The 19,896-nt window shown below is 36.9% G+C and overlaps 4 protein-coding genes across 4 annotated transcripts; 1 reads left to right on the top strand and 3 right to left on the bottom strand.

Moving 5' to 3' along the window:
* The first annotated feature begins 634 nt into the window (after positions 1 to 634).
* Positions 635 to 8,687, top strand: LOC116351465 (linear gramicidin synthase subunit D-like). Its single transcript, XM_031783567.1, has one exon. The coding sequence runs from the start codon at positions 635 to 637 to the stop codon at positions 8,621 to 8,623; it is 7,989 nt and encodes a 2,662-aa protein (XP_031639427.1). The 3' UTR covers positions 8,624 to 8,687.
* A 184-nt stretch (positions 8,688 to 8,871) lies between these two features.
* On the bottom strand, positions 8,872 to 10,851 carry LOC116351467. Its single transcript, XM_031783570.1, has 2 exons — positions 10,688 to 10,851; positions 8,872 to 10,551 (listed from the first exon to the last, which is right to left on the bottom strand). The coding sequence occupies exons 1-2, from the start codon at positions 10,767 to 10,769 to the stop codon at positions 9,056 to 9,058; spliced, it is 1,578 nt and encodes a 525-aa protein (XP_031639430.1). The 5' UTR covers positions 10,770 to 10,851; the 3' UTR covers positions 8,872 to 9,055.
* Positions 10,852 to 13,314: 2,463 nt separating this feature from the next.
* Positions 13,315 to 17,041, bottom strand: LOC116351468 (succinate--CoA ligase [ADP-forming] subunit beta, mitochondrial-like). Its single transcript, XM_031783571.1, has 6 exons — positions 16,860 to 17,041; positions 16,263 to 16,354; positions 15,873 to 16,188; positions 15,325 to 15,595; positions 14,212 to 14,364; positions 13,315 to 14,124 (listed from the first exon to the last, which is right to left on the bottom strand). The coding sequence occupies exons 1-6, from the start codon at positions 16,923 to 16,925 to the stop codon at positions 13,679 to 13,681; spliced, it is 1,344 nt and encodes a 447-aa protein (XP_031639431.1). The 5' UTR covers positions 16,926 to 17,041; the 3' UTR covers positions 13,315 to 13,678.
* Positions 17,042 to 17,395: 354 nt separating this feature from the next.
* Positions 17,396 to 18,723, bottom strand: LOC116351466. The gene is made up of 3 exons (XM_031783568.1): positions 18,659 to 18,723; positions 18,471 to 18,574; positions 17,396 to 18,414 (listed from the first exon to the last, which is right to left on the bottom strand). The coding sequence occupies exons 2-3, from the start codon at positions 18,562 to 18,564 to the stop codon at positions 17,759 to 17,761; spliced, it is 750 nt and encodes a 249-aa protein (XP_031639428.1). The 5' UTR covers positions 18,565 to 18,574; positions 18,659 to 18,723; the 3' UTR covers positions 17,396 to 17,758.
* Between the last annotated feature and the right edge of the window lie 1,173 nt (positions 18,724 to 19,896).

Raw genomic sequence — 19,896 nt, 5'->3', positions numbered from 1 at the left:
ATATACAAAATATAAATCAGTTTTATAGTCACATTTATTACTTGAGCAAACAACAAAACACGCGTGAGATTTTTTTATTACTGTAATTTTGTTAGGATTGGAAGGTAGTAAATTACAAAATACGGATAAGAAAAATTTGCCATTGGGTAATTCATTATGTTTATTATCTTTCTGTTCTATATTCCGAAATAAAAAAATCGATTTCAATGTGTTTAATTTTCAGACTTTTCGCGTAAACTCAATTTTTTTCTGCAATTTATTCTTAAATAAATAAGAGGTCACAATTTTGCAAATTAAGATGAAAAAACAACAAAACGGTGATTTAACTCGTTCCGATACTTTATTGGTTCGAAGCGTCACAACGCATGCGCAGCGTGAGATCTTTCTTATGGAAAAAACGCACCCAAACATGAGGTCCAGCATTTGGTTTTACCAAATCATCCGTGGCCCATTGGATTCAAAGGTTTTAACGAATGCGATCGAACGATTTGTTTTGAAAATTCCATTGCTACAAACCCGGTTTGATTATAGATCTGAGAGACTTTGGCAGACTTACAACCGCAGTATTCGTCAGAAAATAAGAACAATTGATGTCAGCACTCATGCCGAGCCATTCTCGGAAGCGTTAAAAAAAATGAAAAAAGCTGCAAATCAATCATCCCTCATAACCGACGATAAACTATATGAGTTTGCGATCTACAAAGTCAATAAAAATATGCATGTGCTTTACGCACAATTTCACCACGGTATTATTGATGTGAGATCTTGGGCAACATTGGAATCTTTTATCGCTACCGCCTATAATGATTCAAAACAAGATAAACCAATCACCGCATGTCCTGCACTACAGTTTGATGCACTTGCTACCGCTGATGCCACCTACCATGCTTCAGATGACCATAAAAAAGACGAACAATTTTGGAAGGCTTATGTTCAGCATTTTAAACACCACGCTTATCCACAACGAAACATCGATTCTTTTGAACAAAAAACGCCATATCATTGCATACAGACAATATGTGCTGAAGAACGCGAAAAACAGCAGCAAACTGCTGCTATATTAAACATTTCCGAATCTAATTTTTACATTGCTGTTTCGGCTCTGTGGTTTCGAAGCATTTTTCGAAATGAGTATGTGAGTCTCAGCTTATCAACTCATGGTACACATTTGACTCAGGAGATAGGTATGACATCAAATGTAGTGCCTTTGCTGTTACACATCCCTGAACATGCTACGCTCACAGAAACCCTAATACAAGTGGCTCAAAAAACAGAATCAGTGTTGAAACATCAGCGCTACCGAGTTGAGGACATCCGCCAACATGCAAATTACGGTCCAAATAACAGCTTTGGTCCTTACGTCAATGTACTGCTTTTTGATCATGGCGATGAACTTGAAGGTTGTGACTGTTCGTCTCACTTCGGTGCAAACATTGATAGAAACGATTTGCAAATAACATTCTGGACAGATCGACCAAACGGTCGTCTTGAGATTCTGTTTGACGGCACTCAGGAATGCCAACCAAAAGAACAACTCGTTGCTTTCAGGGATCTTTTAAATCTTATTTTGGATTTGGCTCTAAGTTCGCCCAGCACTACAATCGCCACATTTGAAAAGCTATGGTTTACACGTCATCCATTTAATGTTTCAAAAGACATAATGGAAGGAACTACAGCATTTGCTGAAACACTTCACCAATATCAAACGATCAGTATTCCACCCAATCTGATTGCAGTAGACAGCACGATGATTACTCCGGAAATGCTGCCGCTTATCACTCTTTCTCAGACGGAGATTGATGCATTAATTGCACAGGTTCCGGGTGGTTTAGCCAATATTCAAGATATTTATGGGCTCGCACCGTTACAGCAAGGCATTTTATTCCATCATATGATGGCTGAAGACGGTGATCCATATTTGATAATAAATCGATTGCAATTTAAGGATCGAGCGGCACTTCAAAGCTATTCATCCGCTCTGCAACAAGTGATTGAACGACACGATATTTTGCGCACAGCCTTCGTCTGTGAAGGACTCAATGAACCAGCACAAGTTGTCTTGCGACACGTTCCCTCCCTACTCAACGAAATCAACCTGAATGATGATACCGATGAGCCGGCATTTGAACAATTAACAAACCGTTTCAATCCCCGTCATTATCGTTTGGATTTAAAACAACCACCGTTATTGCGTTTGCTTGCCGCACGAACTTCTGAAGGCAACTGGATTGCATTGGAACTGATGCACCATCTAATTGGTGATCATGCCACTTTGGAGAGGCTGTATACAGAAGTACATGCTATAATCGACGGTCAGAATGAGCAGTTGTTGAAACCTACACCTTTTCGCCAAGTTGTGGCACAAGCTCGTCTAGGTATTAATCAATCTGAACACACACAGTTCTTTGACGAGATGCTTGCCGATGTTGATACTCCGACCCTGGCTTTTGGCCTTATTGACGTACACGGAGAAATAATTGAATTCGATGAAGCATATTTAAAAATACCAGATGCCCTTTATGATCAGTTACGAGCAAAAGCACGAAACTTAAGAGTCAGTTTGGCTAGTTTATGCCATTTAGCTTGGGCACAAGTACTTGCTCGTACCAGCGGGAGTGAAACTGTAGTCTTCGGTACTGTGCTTTTCGGTCGTTTACAATCCGGAGAGGGGAATTACACTGCAATGGGGTTATTGATAAACACGCTACCGTTGCGATTGGATATGAATGAAACAACGGTCGAGACTGCTGTGCGCATCACTCATACACGGTTAAGTGCCTTGTTGGAACACGAAAACGCATCACTAGCGTTGGCACAACGTTGTAGTGGAGTGTCAGCTTCCCTACCTCTTTTTAATTCCCTATTAAATTGCCGTCATGCATCGCATATCACTCAGCCGTCCCATGGAGTGAGTATTCTCAGTAGTGAAGATGGAACAAATTACCCATTATCCTTGTCTGTTGACGACGATGACACATCGCTAATTCTTACAGCTCAAGTGGCATTGCCACTCGAATCAACACGAATCTGTGCTTATATGCAACAAGCTTTGACATCGTTGGCTGATGCATTAACACACACACCACAACAACCGGTGAGACAATTAAACGTCGTGCCATCGGAAGAGCGTGAAATGTTGTTGCACGACTGGAACCAAACAGCAGTAAAATTTCCACCAGTTCGCTGTCTTCATCAGCTATTTGAAGCACAGGTTCATCGTGATGGAAAAGCTATTGCTGTTGAATGTGATGGGGAATCATTAAGTTATAGTGAACTCAATGCGAAGTCGAATCGAGTGGCATATTACTTAATAGCAAAAGGTGTAAAACCAGACGATTGCGTCGCATTTTGCGTAGAGCGTAGCTCGAAAATTTTCATTGCAATATTTGGAATTCTAAAAGCCGGTGCAGCCTATATACCGCTCGATCCAATCTACTCGAGTCAACGACTGATAAAGATTCTAGAGGATGCCAACCCAGTGTGTCTGCTAACAGATATAGTTGGTCAGAAAACACTTGGAGCCCATCAGATACCAATGCTGGATTTGGATGAAGCATTACCTGATCAACTGTCGGCTAATAACCCGGACCCAATCAAACTCGGACTCAGTTCAGCCCATTTGGCTTATGTCATTTACACCTCCGGTTCGACCGGAAAACCGAAAGGGGTAATGGTTGAACATCAACATATACTAAATTTAGCTCAAGCCATATCTCCACTGTTTGGTGTTACTTGTGAAAGCCGTGTTCTGCAGCTGGCATCTTATTCTTTCGATACCAGCCTGTGGGAAATTCTAATGGCTCTAAACGAAGGAGCTTGCCTTTGCCTGCCAAACAATGAAGTTCGACAGACAAGTATCGCGTTGTTTAATTACTTGATCGATGAAAAAATTACACATGCAGATATACCATCGGCTATGCTCCGAAACTTGGAAAACCCAAGTGTATTAAAAGGATTACAATCATTGAGTTTAGGTGCCGAAACACCTCATTTATCCGTGCTACAAAGTGCTGTTGCTTATACAACGGTTTTCAATGGTTACGGTCCAACTGAGGCAACGATATGTGTGACCATCTGGTTTTGTCCTGTAGATTTCTCGAGTCATTTCATTCCAATTGGTCGTCCAATGTCGAACATGCGAATTTACCTGCTAGATGCACAAGGCGAACCGGTACCATTGGGAGCCGAAGGTGAAATATATATTGGCGGTGCTGGCGTGGCTCGCGGCTATCTGGATCGACCCGACCTTACCGCAGAACGATTTTTACCTGATCCATTTAGTGAAAATCCTTCCGCACGCATTTATCGCACTGGCGATCGAGCACGTTATTTGCCTGATGGAAATTTAGTCTTTTTAGGTCGCACAGATCATCAACTAAAAATTCGCGGTTTCCGAATTGAACCCGGTGAAATTGAAACCCACTTGGTCGAACATCCTCTGGTACGTGAAGCAGTTGTTTTGTCATGGAAAAAAAATCCTGCTGCTGATACTCGACTGGTTGCCTATGTTGTTGCCGACGAAGATACATCGCTTCCTTTTAAGTTGCACACTTATCTTGCATCTTTGTTGCCTGACTATATGGTACCGACAGCTTATATTTGTCTTCCGTCTTTACCAATCACACCAAATGGCAAACTAGATCGATTTTCACTTCCACCTCCGGACGATAAAGCATTTGCTCGTCAATCATATGAAGCACCGCAGAACGAAACGGAGGAGAAATTGGCTGTACTCTGGAGTGAACTGTTGGGCATTGAACGCATCAGCCGGCACGATAATTTCTTTGCTCTGGGAGGCCATTCTCTGCTAATTGTACGGATGCTAGCGCAACTGCGACAAGCCGGACTGAATACCAGCGTCAGAAAAGTATTTGATACTCCGTCGTTAGCAGCACTGGCTGAAACTCTCGGCCAACACCAAACGATCAGTATTCCGCCCAATCTGATTACAGCAGACAGCACAAAAATTACTCCAGAAATGCTGCCGCTTATCACTCTTTCTCAGACGGAGATTGATGCATTAATTGCACAGGTGCCGGGTGGTTTATCCAATATTCAAGATATTTATGGGCTCGCACCGTTGCAGCAAGGCATTTTATTCCATCATATGATGGCTGAAGACGGTGATCCATATTTGATAATAAATCGATTGCAATTTAAGGATCGAGCGGCACTTCGAAGTTATTCATCCGCTCTGCAACATGTGATTGAACGACACGATATTTTGCGCACCATTTTTATATGGAAAAAACTCAGTGAACCAGCACAAGTTGTACTGCGTCAGGTTCCTTCGATACTTACCGAAATCAACCTGAATGATGATACCGATGAGTCGGCACTAGAACAATTAAATAACCAATTTAACTTGTATCACTACAAACTAGATCTGGCACATGCACCGCTTATGCGTTTGATTGCTGCACAAACACCTGAAGGAGACTGGATTGCATTGGAACTTACACACCATATAATTGTTGATCAGAACACATTAGAAAAAATGTATGCAGAAATGAAGACCATATTCGAACAGTTGAGTGAACAGTTGGCAACGCCTACACCTTTTCGCCACGTTGTGGCTCATGCTCGGTTCGGAGTTAGTCCAGAAGAGCATACAAAATTTTTCAGTGAAATGCTTGCCGATGTTGACACACCAACATTGCCGTTTGGTCTGAGCGACGTTTACGGTCGGTTTGAGATTGATGAAGCGCATTTGAAGCTACCGCAAGCTCTCAGCCATAAGTTACGGGCCCACGCAAAAAACTCAATAATCAGCTTAGCCAGCTTATGCCATTTGGCATGGGCAATAGTACTTGCTCATGCTAGTGGATGTGAGACAGTGGTCTTCGGAACTGTGCTATTCGGTCGTTTACAGGCGGGAGAAGAGAACGACAGTGCCATGGGGTTGGTTATTAACACGCTACCTTTGCGACTGGATATTGATGAAACCACCATCGAGGATGCTGTACGCCGTACCCATGCTCGGCTGAGTGCATTACTTGCACATGAACATGCCCCGCTGGTATTAGCACAACGTTGTAGTGGGGTGCCAGCTACTTTACCACTTTTTAGTGCACTATTTAACTATCGTCATAATCAGCCGACCGGAAAAGATGCAATAACATTTCCAGGAACAACTTTTCTGGACAGTGAAGAACGAACAAACTACCCATTAGTTATGTCTGTGGAGGACGACAGCCATGCCCTGGGTTTAACATCCCAAGTAGTGTCGCGAATTTCAGCAGCTCGAATCTGTGCTTATATGCAACAGGCTCTTATTTCTCTTGCCGATGCATTAACGCATACACCAAAACAATCAGTGCGAAAATTGACAGTGATACCAGCGGAGGAGCGTGAGATGCTTTTGCATACCTGGAACAAGACGGAAGTCACCTTTCCACCTGTTTGCTGTCTTCATCAGTTGTTTGAAGAACAGGTAGATCGTGATGGACAGGCGATTGCCGTCGAATTTGAAGGAAAAACATTAAGCTATGCAGAACTCAACGCACGAGCAAACCAACTTGCACATTATCTCATTGCAAAAGGTGTTAAGCCAGATGACCGCGTTGCCTCCTGTGTTAAACGTAGTACGAAAATGCTGATAGTTATGTTGGGTATTCTAAAAGCTGGTGGCGCCTATGTACCGCTCGATCCGTTTTACTCGAGTCAACGAGCATCAAATATTTTGAATGACGCTGATCCGCTATGTTTGTTGGCAGATGCAACTGGTCAAAAAGCACTTGTAGATCATTATGTTCCAGTGATTGATTTGGATGAGGCGTTATTTGATGGCTTTTCTGTTGATAATCCAAACTCGGTCAAACTAGGATTAACTCCCTCAAATCTAGCGTATGTTATTTACACTTCTGGTTCGACTGGAACACCAAAAGGAGTGATGGTTGAACATCAATCTGTATACAATTTGGCCTGTACTGTATCATCACCCTTAAGAATATGTTCCGAGAGTCGCATTATGATGTTTGCTTCTTGCGCTTTTGATGCTAGTATTGTTGATATCGTATCGGCTCTTACGAGTGGAGCCTGTCTCTGTTTGCCAAACGAAGAGGTACGCCAGACGGACACTGATTTGCTTGGTTATATTGAAACTAAAGAGATTACTCACGCCCATTTAACACCAGCTTTGCTACGGAATACGCAAAACTTAAGCAGCTTAAAGGGACTGAAGGCTTTAATATTGGGTGGCGAAACGCCTCCGTTATCTTTGCTAAAAAGTGCGATTGTTCACACTTCCATTTTCAATGTATATGGACCGACAGAAACGACAATATGGGCAACCACATGGTCATGCCCGGTGGAATTCGCCAGCCATTCAATACCAATCGGTCGTCCACTATCAAATGTACGAGTTTACGTGTTGGACGCACAAGGTGAACCGGTTCCGCTGGGATCCGAAGGAGAGTTGTATATTGGGGGCGCTGGTGTAGCACGCGGCTACCTCAATCGACCTGAACTTACCGCAGAACGTTTTATTCCTGATCCATTTAGTGAGCATCCAAATGCACGCATGTACCGTACCGGTGATCGAGCCTGTTATCTTCCTGATGGAAATTTGGTTTATTTGGGACGCACCGATCAACAGGTAAAAATTCGTGGTTACCGAATTGAACCTGGCGAAATTGAAGCCCGCCTCGTTGAACATCCTTTGGTGCACGACGCCGTTGTTTTGTCATGGAAAAACCAGCCTGATACTGATGCGCGTCTAGTTGCATATGTAGTCACCGAACAAGATACATTGCTTGCTCAGAATTTACGCACCTATCTGGCGGCTTTACTGCCTGACTATATGGTGCCGGCGGCTTATGTTTGTCTTCCGTCTTTACCACTCACACCAAACGGAAAATTGGATCGACGTGCACTGCCAGCTCCAGACGATGAGTCGTTTGCCCGTCAAATGTATGAGGCTCCACAAGATGGAATGGAAATGAAACTAGCCACACTCTGGAGTGAACTGCTAGGCATTGTACAAAGCAATGGACCTTGCGCAATAGCTGGTTACTCCTCTGGAGGAATTCTAGCTTATGAAATAACAAAACAGCTTATTAACAGTGGCTATCCAGTTTCTTTCTTAGGTTTGATCGATACTCATCCTACCAAAGGATTGAGTGAGTTCAGTGAAACTGTTTTGTTTTTATATTACATCGCATTAAAATCTCCATTTTTCAAAACGTTAAATGATACAGTGTGGCTATTGCGCGTCAGTAATTTGTCTCTTAACGAAGCAATTGAAGAGGTAAAGGCCAAGAATGAAGATTTAACAAATGAAGATATCGAATGGGAAGCATTGCTATCGAAACAACGAGCACATTATTATAACATATGCGACGTGTACAACATTGATTCATTGCCAATTACAGTAAACCTATTTAAGGCAACCGAGTTGGATCTGGTAATAATTAATGCCAATGATGAAAATATGTATGAAATACTTCGAAATGATTTTGATAAATCTTTTAATCATCGAAAACTTCGATGGGAAGATTTCCATCTTCCAAGCTTGCACGTAATTCCTGTGAACGGCACTCATGTGACAATGTTGACAGATCCAAACAACCGGAGTTTATTGGGAAGAAAACTTACTGATTTGCTACTCGCACAACAAACATAAATGTAAAAATGATATCATCTAGAAAATTGAGTTCCAAAACTTGGCAAAAATCAAATAAATTCGAATGGGCTGAATAGAAAACAATAGCCCACATTTTATGTACTGCTAAAAATAAAACATCAACTGATTTTCAATTCAAAGCATTTATTTTCAATTTAAAGTTGTTAAAAATTAAGTATTGAACAGTAAAAAACTGTAGTTCATAGAAAATAAAATAAAAATTTATATAAATTAATTAAATTGGCTTCGTGTCTTGTAGATGATAATGTTAAAATAACTTTCAATCATTTATTTGTCACTTTTGGAGATACTTAAAGAGCTAATGTGACCGTTCGAATAGAAAAAGTTTCTTCTTACAACTAAAAATGGTAAGTGCGACTATTCATATTTGAATCAAAAGTCTCTGGCTCTCCTGAACATCATTTAGCGAATTTATAAATTCCAATCATACGATTCGATTCGTTTAATTTCAACTGATCCGAGATCTGTGTTGCCATTTTTGGTTGCCCATTTCGTTGTGGCGAAAACATCATCTGGTACATAAATCGTAACTTTTTTTGCTCCGTCTAATTTTTCACGTTCGGCATTCAAAAACTCCAGTTTCAGAACATTTGATTTAAATTCGGTTTTCGGGTGAAATTTGATTTTTTTCACATTTTTTGCTTGTTGAATGATTGGCAAAATATCGAAAGCCGACACTGTATTCAAATACAGTCGTTTCACATTCACAACATCATTACATAAAAGAGTGCACATTTCATTGTTTTTATAGTTTTCGTACAAGTCAAAGAAAATGCTTTGATCTATTTTCATTTTAGCTACACCAATTGATTTTGCGATTGCGTTTAATGACTTATTAAGGCATTGATCATTTTCCAAGGTATGATTTGAAGAAGCACCAATGCGTAACCGTTTGTAGAAACCTTGAATTCGAAGTTGTTTCAACAAATCCCATAATATTTTCAATTCGTTCCCTTTACTACCACGTTCGTATCGAAAACATTTAACTACAAATGCATGCAGATCCACGAATTTCAATTCAAAAGTATCGAGCTTTATTTTAGACTTGAGCAATGCATCTTTATTCGGCCATACTGAATACGAATCGTACGAAAAACTTCGTAGATTTGGATTTCGTTTGAAAAATGTGGACAATTCATCAATTTTCCAAGAGCACTCCAAATTCAAATCTAAATGCTCCAATTTTGGATAGTGTTTCTTCAACCACTTGTGTCCATAATGAAATTTTACACTAGAAAATTGTATGCTTATGCGTCGTATGTCTTTGCAATGCTGTAGTATTAGCTTATAAAAATCTTGATCTTGAACGACACAGTGTTGTAGTTTTAATACTTGGATTTTTCGCAAAATTTTTCGAATACATTTGACATCCTTTTCATTCAAAGTTAGATTCGAGAACGAAAGTTGTTTGACAGACACCAATTTGTTGGCATGCGATTTTAAAGATACGAACGCATTTAAATCAGAGCTTTCCATTGCGATTGAGATGATGACAGGAAGGAAACCTGGTATCGGAATACACTTCTCGTCAATATTTTCTGGACTTGAATAAACCGCATAAATGCCATCACTTTTACACACAATTCTACCGGCTGAATGATTTTGTGTGAAAAATTCGCCCGTCATTTGTTGCATGGATTTACAAGTTTGGCCCAATGAATGCAAGTCTAGCAGCGACAGATATTCGAATAACTCCTCGAAACAATGGTTATTTAGTTTGAAAATTGGAGGAGATGATAGATGGTGGTCTTCAGTCGAAGGATCCACCAACATTTCATGGGCACCATTTTTAGCTAGCTTTCGAATTTTATTTGTAGCAGTCTTCAAGTAAAAGGAGCAAGCAAGTTTAATCAGTTTTATTAAAGTGTTCCCCATCAATGCAGATTTGCTTTGTTTTTGGATGGATGCTGTGAAATTTATTAAATTTAGCTATTAATGAAAGAAATTTATTGACATTTCAAGAAAAATAGTGCTACAAATACATTTATTTGTGATAAATTATTTTGATATATTTGTGAGTGAACAAGGAAAAAATGCGTATACCTTTTAACAAAGTGCACCAATTGTTTGTATAAATTAATGTAAACAAAGGAAGTCTGACAGATTGATTCAATATATTTGACATTCCATGTCACTCCTGATTTGACATCCTTTACTTCGAAATATAAATGATTTTGTCTATGTGTTAGTCAATGTCTAATAGACAATATATGTCTAATGAAACCATATTTTCACCGCTGAATTCAATTCGTTATTTAAAAAAAGAAAAAACTCGTACATACATATATTTTCAAAACAATACTTGTTTTCAATTTAGTCATATCATTATAGTTAATGACTGTTACCAATACACTTTGGTTCAGTAGAAACGTAAAACTTGGAGCGGTTCATTCATATAATTCCGTTATTTCAAAAAGTATCCACTGCGTGTACACTGTACACAGATGAAAAAGAAGCGAAAAAAATATAATATTGACTGTCAATTGCAAGAAAGATATTAAATTGAAAACAACATAAAAGAGTGGCATAGCAACACAACAATCGGATAATGTACGATTTCACCAAAATGATGGAAAATTGTCTATAAAAAATCAATGCTTTCACAACATCTTTCCAGCAATTTTGAAAAATATATTTTTTTGAAATAAAATTTGTAAAAAGACAATATTACTTTTCTGCACACCTAGTGTAGGAAAGGTATTTTTAGTATGTTTTTTTTCGTTTCTTATCATTTTGACGATGAAATTGTAATAGCCGATAAAACAATGTCTAATGGATCCATATTGTCAACATGGGTTCAAATGGGACGTATCGTAAAGTCTAGTCGGAAATGACATGGAATGTCAAATGTGTTTGAGTTTTTCAATTTTTTGTTTACATCAATTAATGCCAACAAGTGGTGCACCAAGGAAAGTATAAACATTTATTTCTGTCATCCCTTAAATTATAACGCGTTCATTTGCTGATAATTTTCAAGTCAAAAAAACTACACCTATTTGTTAATTGAGAATTCCAGTGTCAAATTCCAAAAAAAGTCATGACTTACCAAAGTGGTGCGAGAAAAAGGCAAAAACGACTCACGAAAGGGTTCAAAGTCAAAATGAACTTCAACCTGCCGGTCCTTCGAATGATGACCACCATCTATCATCTCCTCCAATTTTAAAACTGAATGGCCATTGTTTCGGTGAGCTATTCGAATATCTGTCGCTGCCACACTTGCATTCACTGTCTCAAACATGTAAATCCATACAAAAAATGACGGGCACATTTTACAAACATACTTACTCAGCCACTAAAATTGTGTGCGGCAATAAGGGAATTTATTTGATAAATGCACACACATCTAATCACGTCGTTGAACATATTCCAGTACCGGCATTCATTCAATATATTACCTCAATCGCGATCGAAAGTTGTGGACTGGGTCCATTTAAGTACATCGAATCGCACGGCAACCAATTCAATTCAGCCAAAAAGCTGCACCTATCTGATGTACGTTTGAATCCAGAGACAGTTACTTACATTCAGAATATTTTGCCAAAAATTGAAGTGTTACATCTACGGCACTGTACCGTTGATCAAGATCTGTACGATGTCCTTCTAAAATATTGTGAAAATGTGCATCGTATTTATATAAAATTTTCTGACATGAAATTCTAAAACAAACACAAATGGTTGCTGCAAAAGTATCCAAAGCTTGAGCATCTAGAATTGGGCATTTCATCGTCGCATTTAGATGAACTCGCCACATTTTTCGAACTTAATCCAAACGTTCGCAGTTTTTCGATGAGTACATTTTTGTTGTGGTGGCACAGAGATGAGCTACTCAAGTCAACGATATAATTAAACACATTGGGATTGAGAACTAGTTGCTTGGCGTGTATGGATAACAATAGTCACAATGTTAGATGGGCATGGGATTTGCTAAATCAACTTCGTAATCAAGGCTGCTACAAGCAATTAAATGTAAACGCCAGAATAATTGATGAACATGGAAACGATCAAATGGTGATCAAATGCAACGTGTTGATCAACTCATTGCAAAAGATTTGTAAATAGCATTGAACCGTTTTTGACTAATTTAACCGAATTTGCCGTTATACAAAGTGACTCCGATATTTCTAGGGCGGTGCTGGTAAGTAAACTTGTGAATTTGGAACGTCTTTCTTGGCAATTGCATCTGTCGATGATATTTTGCCATTCATTCAACAATCAAAACAGTTGAACAAAATTCGACTGATTCCGAGAGTCAATGAAAATTGCGGAGCTGCGTCGTACGACCCAACTGAATTTGAATATAAACCAGTAATTCTTAAGCTGTATATATTGAATGGCGAACGAGAAAAATTGGACGGAGCACGAAAGGTTGCGATTTTTGTTCCAGATGATATTTTCTTGGCAACAAAGTGGAATTCCAAAAATAGCGCCTACAATTTCAGATTTATTGCAATTGAACGAATCGATTCGTATGAATGGAATTTTCTTTGATGATTAATTTGATTCAATGCAATGACTTTAAGGCATGATGATTATGTAACGAATTGGTCCTTATGTTTAGAATTCAATTTGAAATCATGCAAAAATGTGTTTTTGATTATTCACAATAAAAAAAAATTGAGTTTTCTTTGTGTTTCGAATAAATTTTGAAATGTAATCATAAAAACTACAAATTTTCACTGGTTAAAATTGTATTTGCGGTATGATTGAAATCAAAATGATCAATTGAATGATGTCTAACATGTATGTATAACAATGACAACAACAATATAGGTATATAAGTGCAATGAAAGAGAAGCGCATTGTGCGTGAACAATTTTTTCGTGTTTTTTTTTATGTCAAAATAATGGAGAAAATAGAATCAAAACATTGAATTAACTAAATGATAAATAGAGGCGGTTGTAGTCGGTTTTGTTGTTTAATGCATGAATTTTCAAAATTTTCGGTTAAATAGTTCTTATCATTTTACATATTTAATACGTTTTATGTGGCTAACTGCTGTAAAATCAGATCGATAGCCGTAGGATGAGTGTGTTTTTAGTTGTCGAATTCGGCAATTTCAAAATTGACATCCAATTTAGCTTCACGGGCCAATTTAACGATGTCAGCCAAATAGACAGCCAAATGGGCGGCTTCATCTAAGTCATCGCGTGGCAAAATTCGAAGTTTTGAGTTTTTGATGAGTTCTTTGGCCTCTTCAACTTTTGTGCCCAATAAACGAACAACAATTGGTGTTTTGAGATTCAACTCTTTGGTTGCAGCAATGATACCCTCGGCAATCACATCACAACGCATAATACCACCGAAAATATTCACCAAAATTGAATTCACCTTTGGATCGGCGGTAATGATTTTAAAGGCTTCTTTAATCGCCTCGGCTGTGGCACCGCCACCAACGTCCAAGAAATTTGCTGGATCACCACCATGCAATTTAATAATGTCCATTGTTGCCATCGCCAAACCGGCACCATTCACCAAACAACCTAACATATTGAAAAACATATTATTTTCAAGGGGAATAATATTGATTTAATTAAAATTAGGGAACAAATTAGAAAAAGGCAGTCTACCAATGGCACCATCCAAAGCAATGTAATTCAAATCGAATTTCGTTGCAGCCACCTCCTTTTGATCTTCCTGAGTATAATCACGAAGTTTGAATAAATCTTTTTGTCGATATTCAGCCGTATCGTCAAATCGAAGTTTTGCATCCAATGCGAAGTCTGAAAATTTACAAACAAATATTATTAGATTTTTTTTTAATTATGAGATATTTCAGATTTATAAATTATTTGGACCATAAAATAAATGAAGGACATTTTTTTAAAATTAAATTTGAAATAAAAAGTTGAAAAAAATATTTAAATAAAATTAATTATTTTGATTTATTTTCGACGAAAAAATCAAAAGAAAATTGAAAAATATAATGATAAAATGAAGAATTTGCGGTGAAATTGAAAATTAGAAATTTCAAAAACAATCTTATCAATTTAACGTATTTTTGTGGAAATTTTTTAACGAAAATTCTGTTGAATTGAAATCTTATTTTTTTAACATTTGTTCCCCTTCATGTATATCCAAATTGAAAATTTTGAAAATTGCAATAATTCAAAACTTTTAATTTTTTTCTCGTAAAAATGTCATTTTGAAAATATCAAACTGATATCATAAAATTCAATTTTTTATTATATTCAATTTTCAAGCCTACCGCAAATTCTTTATTTTATTGGACTCAATTTTTATTCGATTTTTCAATCAGAAAATGTACAACTTTCACACATTTTTTCGTGGATATTTGATTCCGTCTTGTTATTTTTTTTTTTTTTTTTTCAAAAAACACGGATGAAATTCGTTTAGTGTATTTAAAAACTAAGCATTGCTTTGTACGAGAAAGTCAACATGGTGGCAACATCACTGTTCATTTGAGTGAATTGGAATTATGAAGAAAGTCACGTACATTTCAATGTAAATATGTTTGCGTCCTTTATAAAATAAAATATTAGCCAAGTTAACATGTGACTGTATAATTATAAATATAGTTGCACCCAAATGAAATATCATTTATTAAAATAGTCACGTGACTATTACAATATTTTTTGTAATAACAGCAAGCATGAAAATTCTCAACTCCAGAATATTAGACACTGATCAGATACAAATAACGTAAAATACCACACACTTACATTTGGAAGTGTCGAATGCATCTTCGGCGTATGGATTGATTTCAATCAAGAGTGCATCTTTTTTGACGAATAATTCGTACATGTTCAAAAGTGTTTTGGAAATTTGTTCGGAAACATTGCCCAATCCAAGTTTTTCGGCTACTTTCACAGCTTGTTCTTTTGTCAATCCCTTGACAATATCGATTGGTTCATAAAGAATGGCATCGGGATTTTCAGCGGCGACTTCTTCAATATTTACACCGCCTTGGGACGATGCAATAATGACGGGACCCTGAAAAATGTTCGAAATAATATGTTTTAGTCATTTGTTCTTGGCATTACATTGATCTCATATTAATATTAAATTTGGTAGGAAGAGTTTCACAAAATCCAGACTGTATACAGCCAGAGTAATAGAATAGAAGCACTTTTAATAAAAGAAATGGAACCGACTTGAAAAAAATTCCTATAATATATGAACGAAACTAAAAACAATAAATGTTCAGTCGATTTTTTTAAGCTATGAAGATAATTTTACAAGTTTCCGATTTTTTCCATTCAATACTCACATTAAATGCTCGTTCCATCATAACAGCCATATAAAATTCGCGTCTTGGGAATTTTCGTTCAGCGACCATAACTTTATTACAAATCCGTCCAGCGGCACCGGTTTGTTTAGTGACTAATATTTGGTTAATCATTTTACCGGACACTTGTTCGGCCTCTTCCGGTGAGAAAACAAGACGTACACCACCTTTGAAACCATTTTTGAATGCACCTTTACCACGACCACCGGCCAATACTTGTGCTTTCAATACCAAATTCTCGGTATTCAAATCGGTGGCAATTTTCTTTGCCTCACTGGTCGATGTGGCAACGCCGAATCTACCAATGAACAGTCGATGCAATTAGACAAAATGTATCTTTAAAAAAAATAATCGAAAAAGTAACAAACTTACTTCGGTGTCGGAATGCCAGCTTCGTTTAACAATGAATACGAGATATGCTCTTGTACATTGAGATTACGTCGTTGTATTGCAGCTCCCAAAACCTAGAATCACATTAACACAAATCAGTATCAGTTGAATGGCATTCAATTGTGTCTAATTCGAATTCTATTTATATTTTGGCACAACAACGGTATTGACACCAGCTGATCGTGACATACATCGTGACACGTTTGCACTCATTGAAACTGAATGAGTAAAAATACACCCGAACAACAACAACAACATGCAAGCCTTAAGATAGACAGTGTGCATGTGTGTATGAAGGAAAATTGGATAAATGTCATGCTCTTTACGTAACACTGTTCTATGTCGACTTTTTGTGCGTTCTTATTTTATAAATCGCAGAGAAAAACTTCCATTCGATAAAAATTGGATAATTTATTGCGACTCAAACACTTTGATTAGCATTAATTCGGTAACTGGTGCACTTTGGATCCAATAAATTAATGACACATGATACTTTTTTCTCTTTTTCTCTCTATACACGACCTTTGTCCGTCAAAACAATAGAAATAAAAAAATAATTCCAAGAAATTTAGAATTTACCTTTGGTGTTGTGTTTTTCACTAAACACTCAGCTAAAATTGCACCACGGCTCAACATTGACGCCATTTCACGATTGAATACAATTTATTTTTTTCGCTGAAAATAATCGACTTTGCTCTGTGAGGCAGGTAATGTGACTTATACTTGAAAAAAAAATTAGCTATGCCAAACCAAACGATAGAAAGAAAAAAAAACACAAACGTCAGAAGTGTCATGAATGTATGCGCTCTGTCATCGATGTATATGAGAAAAAATTACATCGATGTATGCAAAGCGGAGAAAAACGTTCAGTTTGCACAAATGTTTGGTTATGTCGATTTGAACGGTTTAAAGTGTGTGACATTTGGCGCTAAAACGAAATTTAGTACCAACACAATATGTACCAAGACAATGAACAACGAATTTATTAAAAATTAAATTGAATTTAAAACAAATATTCAGTTTTTGAAAAATAGATTTTTGTTTATTTGAAGAGATTTTTATGAATCTTTTCAATGTACAATTTCAATGAAAATTTGAAAATTCTGTTTGTACAAACTTGATCTATTTTTGAATTTTTTTGCAAAGAAATTTTGGATTTTTTTAATCCCTGAATAGTGTTGCACTATTTTTTATGTCAATTTTTCCCATGAAACTTATTGTTTAGCATACGTAATCTTCTACTGTATACAAAATGTTTTCCTTATCGAATGATTATCTTTGTTGAATGATGATTTGATATAATAATTTTTGACAATTACAAATTGGAGCTTTGGAAAAATACTTTCTTTGGATGAATTTTAATCTATCAAATTGTGTAATTCTCAATCTGGTCCTACATGGTATCAACAAAATGGTCCTACTTAAGCTATATCATTTCTCTTTGGATTAAATATGTGTTGGGTTAATATTGTGTTGGATTAGTTTCCATTCCGTGGATCTAATAATAATTTATTTAACAAACAATCATGCGTTACTTTTCCGTTAATTGTTAATTGCCAAGCCCAATGTGTACGTAGACCACTTAGAACCGTTTTTTCGTCACCTTGAATCTTAAGTTTTGTCAATGTAAGATCTAGGCATTCGGATATCTTATGAAGCATCATTATATATTTCACATGATGTAGTATCGATTGAAATTTCGGAAAACTAATCACTTCAAGTGATTTAACCATTTTACCAAAACATCGAAATAGATCGACTGTTGTTTTATAATCTTTTATCACAATTTCGCCATCGTTTATGTCGTACATACGTTGATTGGTCGTAAAATGGCTGGTTATGCAAACGGTTGACTTTCGATACTTCCACCAATAATAAATTTGGGCCATTTTTCTTCCATATTTGCTGACATCAGCTATGCTTAAGAGATCGATCAGATTCAAGCGTTTGAAGATCGGCTCAAAAATGTCGTAGGGCATATCGGTTAGCGTCAGCTTGGATTTAAGCTTGGAATTTTGATTATCGTCGAGCCTCAATTTTTTCAATGGTACGAGAGGTTTCATCGCGGCAATTTTTAGCGCATCGTACTCAATGTTGTTGCCACTTGCATTGTGCTTTCGTTTTCGGCTTTGACCTGAAATAAATAAAATTTGTAATTGATTTTAAGAAAAAAAAAATCATTCCATATACCTTCGGATGGTGCAGGATGGTGCTCTACCTCATACCCACCGAACTCTAATGCGATTATGTCAATTCGTTTCAGCCTCGACTTTTGATTATTCATGATTTTTCGGCTAAAAAAATGATGACACATAAGATGAGAACACTCGGTTTTCAATCGAATCAATTGAGATATTTCCACAAAATATTATACGTACCGCAAAAAAAAAATCAATATTATATATTCACAGTTTTGACAGCGTCGAAATTGTGTGAGACTTTTCTCACGAAATCAATAATTGTGAAATTGATGTGCGCTTTGTACGAGTAACAAATTCCCCTTTGTATCACAACATTTGACATGTCAAATTCGATTTTTCGATTGACAAGCGCAGGGTTGACCAATTTATATTGGACGGAATGAACGGTTCAGGGTAGTATATTTTAAATGATTTAAGCGGTATTTTAACTTTCATATGGGATTTTTTCGGTTTCGAATTTTTATTCGGATAAGATATTTGAACAGTTGCCATTACAATAAAATAATCATCGATTTGAAACAGCAGCTTGTTTTATTATTATTAACTGTTTTTTTGTCAACGAACTTTTTTCACAAAAATAGCCTTTTAATTTATCTCGTCTTCTTTTTTCGTATAATTATGTAGATATTGGTTTAACTTTGTGCTTGTATTGGTTTAATTCATTCGACGAAAATAGACAACAATTTTATACTGCACGCGCGCGTGTGTCAATCGGTCGAATATGGCTTGTTTATAAACATTGTGGGCAAAATATGAGTATTGAGAGGAATTTTACCGGATTTTGTGAAACACTTGACGCATATGAAATGACGTGTTGTTTTTGTATAATTTTTTCATATATTTTGAATTCAAAAATTTCATCACCAGACACCGATAAACTTAGCCTTTGGGCTATGATATCATTAACTCAATACATATTTAATACTTCGAAGTCATTGATGAAGGAGTGCATTTGTTCATTTTACTTTCTCATAAGCAGAACAATTGTGAACATTTGTTTCGGTTCAAATTTTGAACGATTTCAAGTTTAAGGCATGGGAAGATTTTTTTGAGTCAAATTAAATTCGGTTCTTGAAAATGTCGATTGAAAATGTGTGAAAGTCAAGCAATATTGGTAAAAGTCGGAAATCAAGTCGGCCTATTAAACGGTGAAATGGAAGCACAAAGAAAAGAGCAATCTGTTTTTGAAGTGAAGAGAGCGACAATTTTCAAACTAAATATCGATTGTTTGGAGGAAATATTTGAGTATCTTTCCTTGGACGATGTAAAAGGATGCACACATTGGCCGGCCAATATTTCAAGCGAAATTATGCCGCGGCAAAAATCTATCTCATACATAATGGTGTTTATATGAACCGTGCCGTCCAGTATCAACGTCAATTTGATCGTTTCATGGAGCTCATATACCGTTCAAT

The sequence above is a fragment of the Contarinia nasturtii genome, unplaced genomic scaffold (assembly GCF_009176525.2).
Source record: "Contarinia nasturtii isolate CC-2019 unplaced genomic scaffold, AAFC_CNas_1.1 Cnas_scaffold_5503, whole genome shotgun sequence".
Lineage (NCBI taxonomy): Eukaryota > Metazoa > Arthropoda > Insecta > Diptera > Cecidomyiidae > Contarinia > Contarinia nasturtii.
The sequence above is the reverse complement of the archived record's forward strand: the minus strand, read 5'-3'. Positions and strand labels throughout refer to the sequence as shown.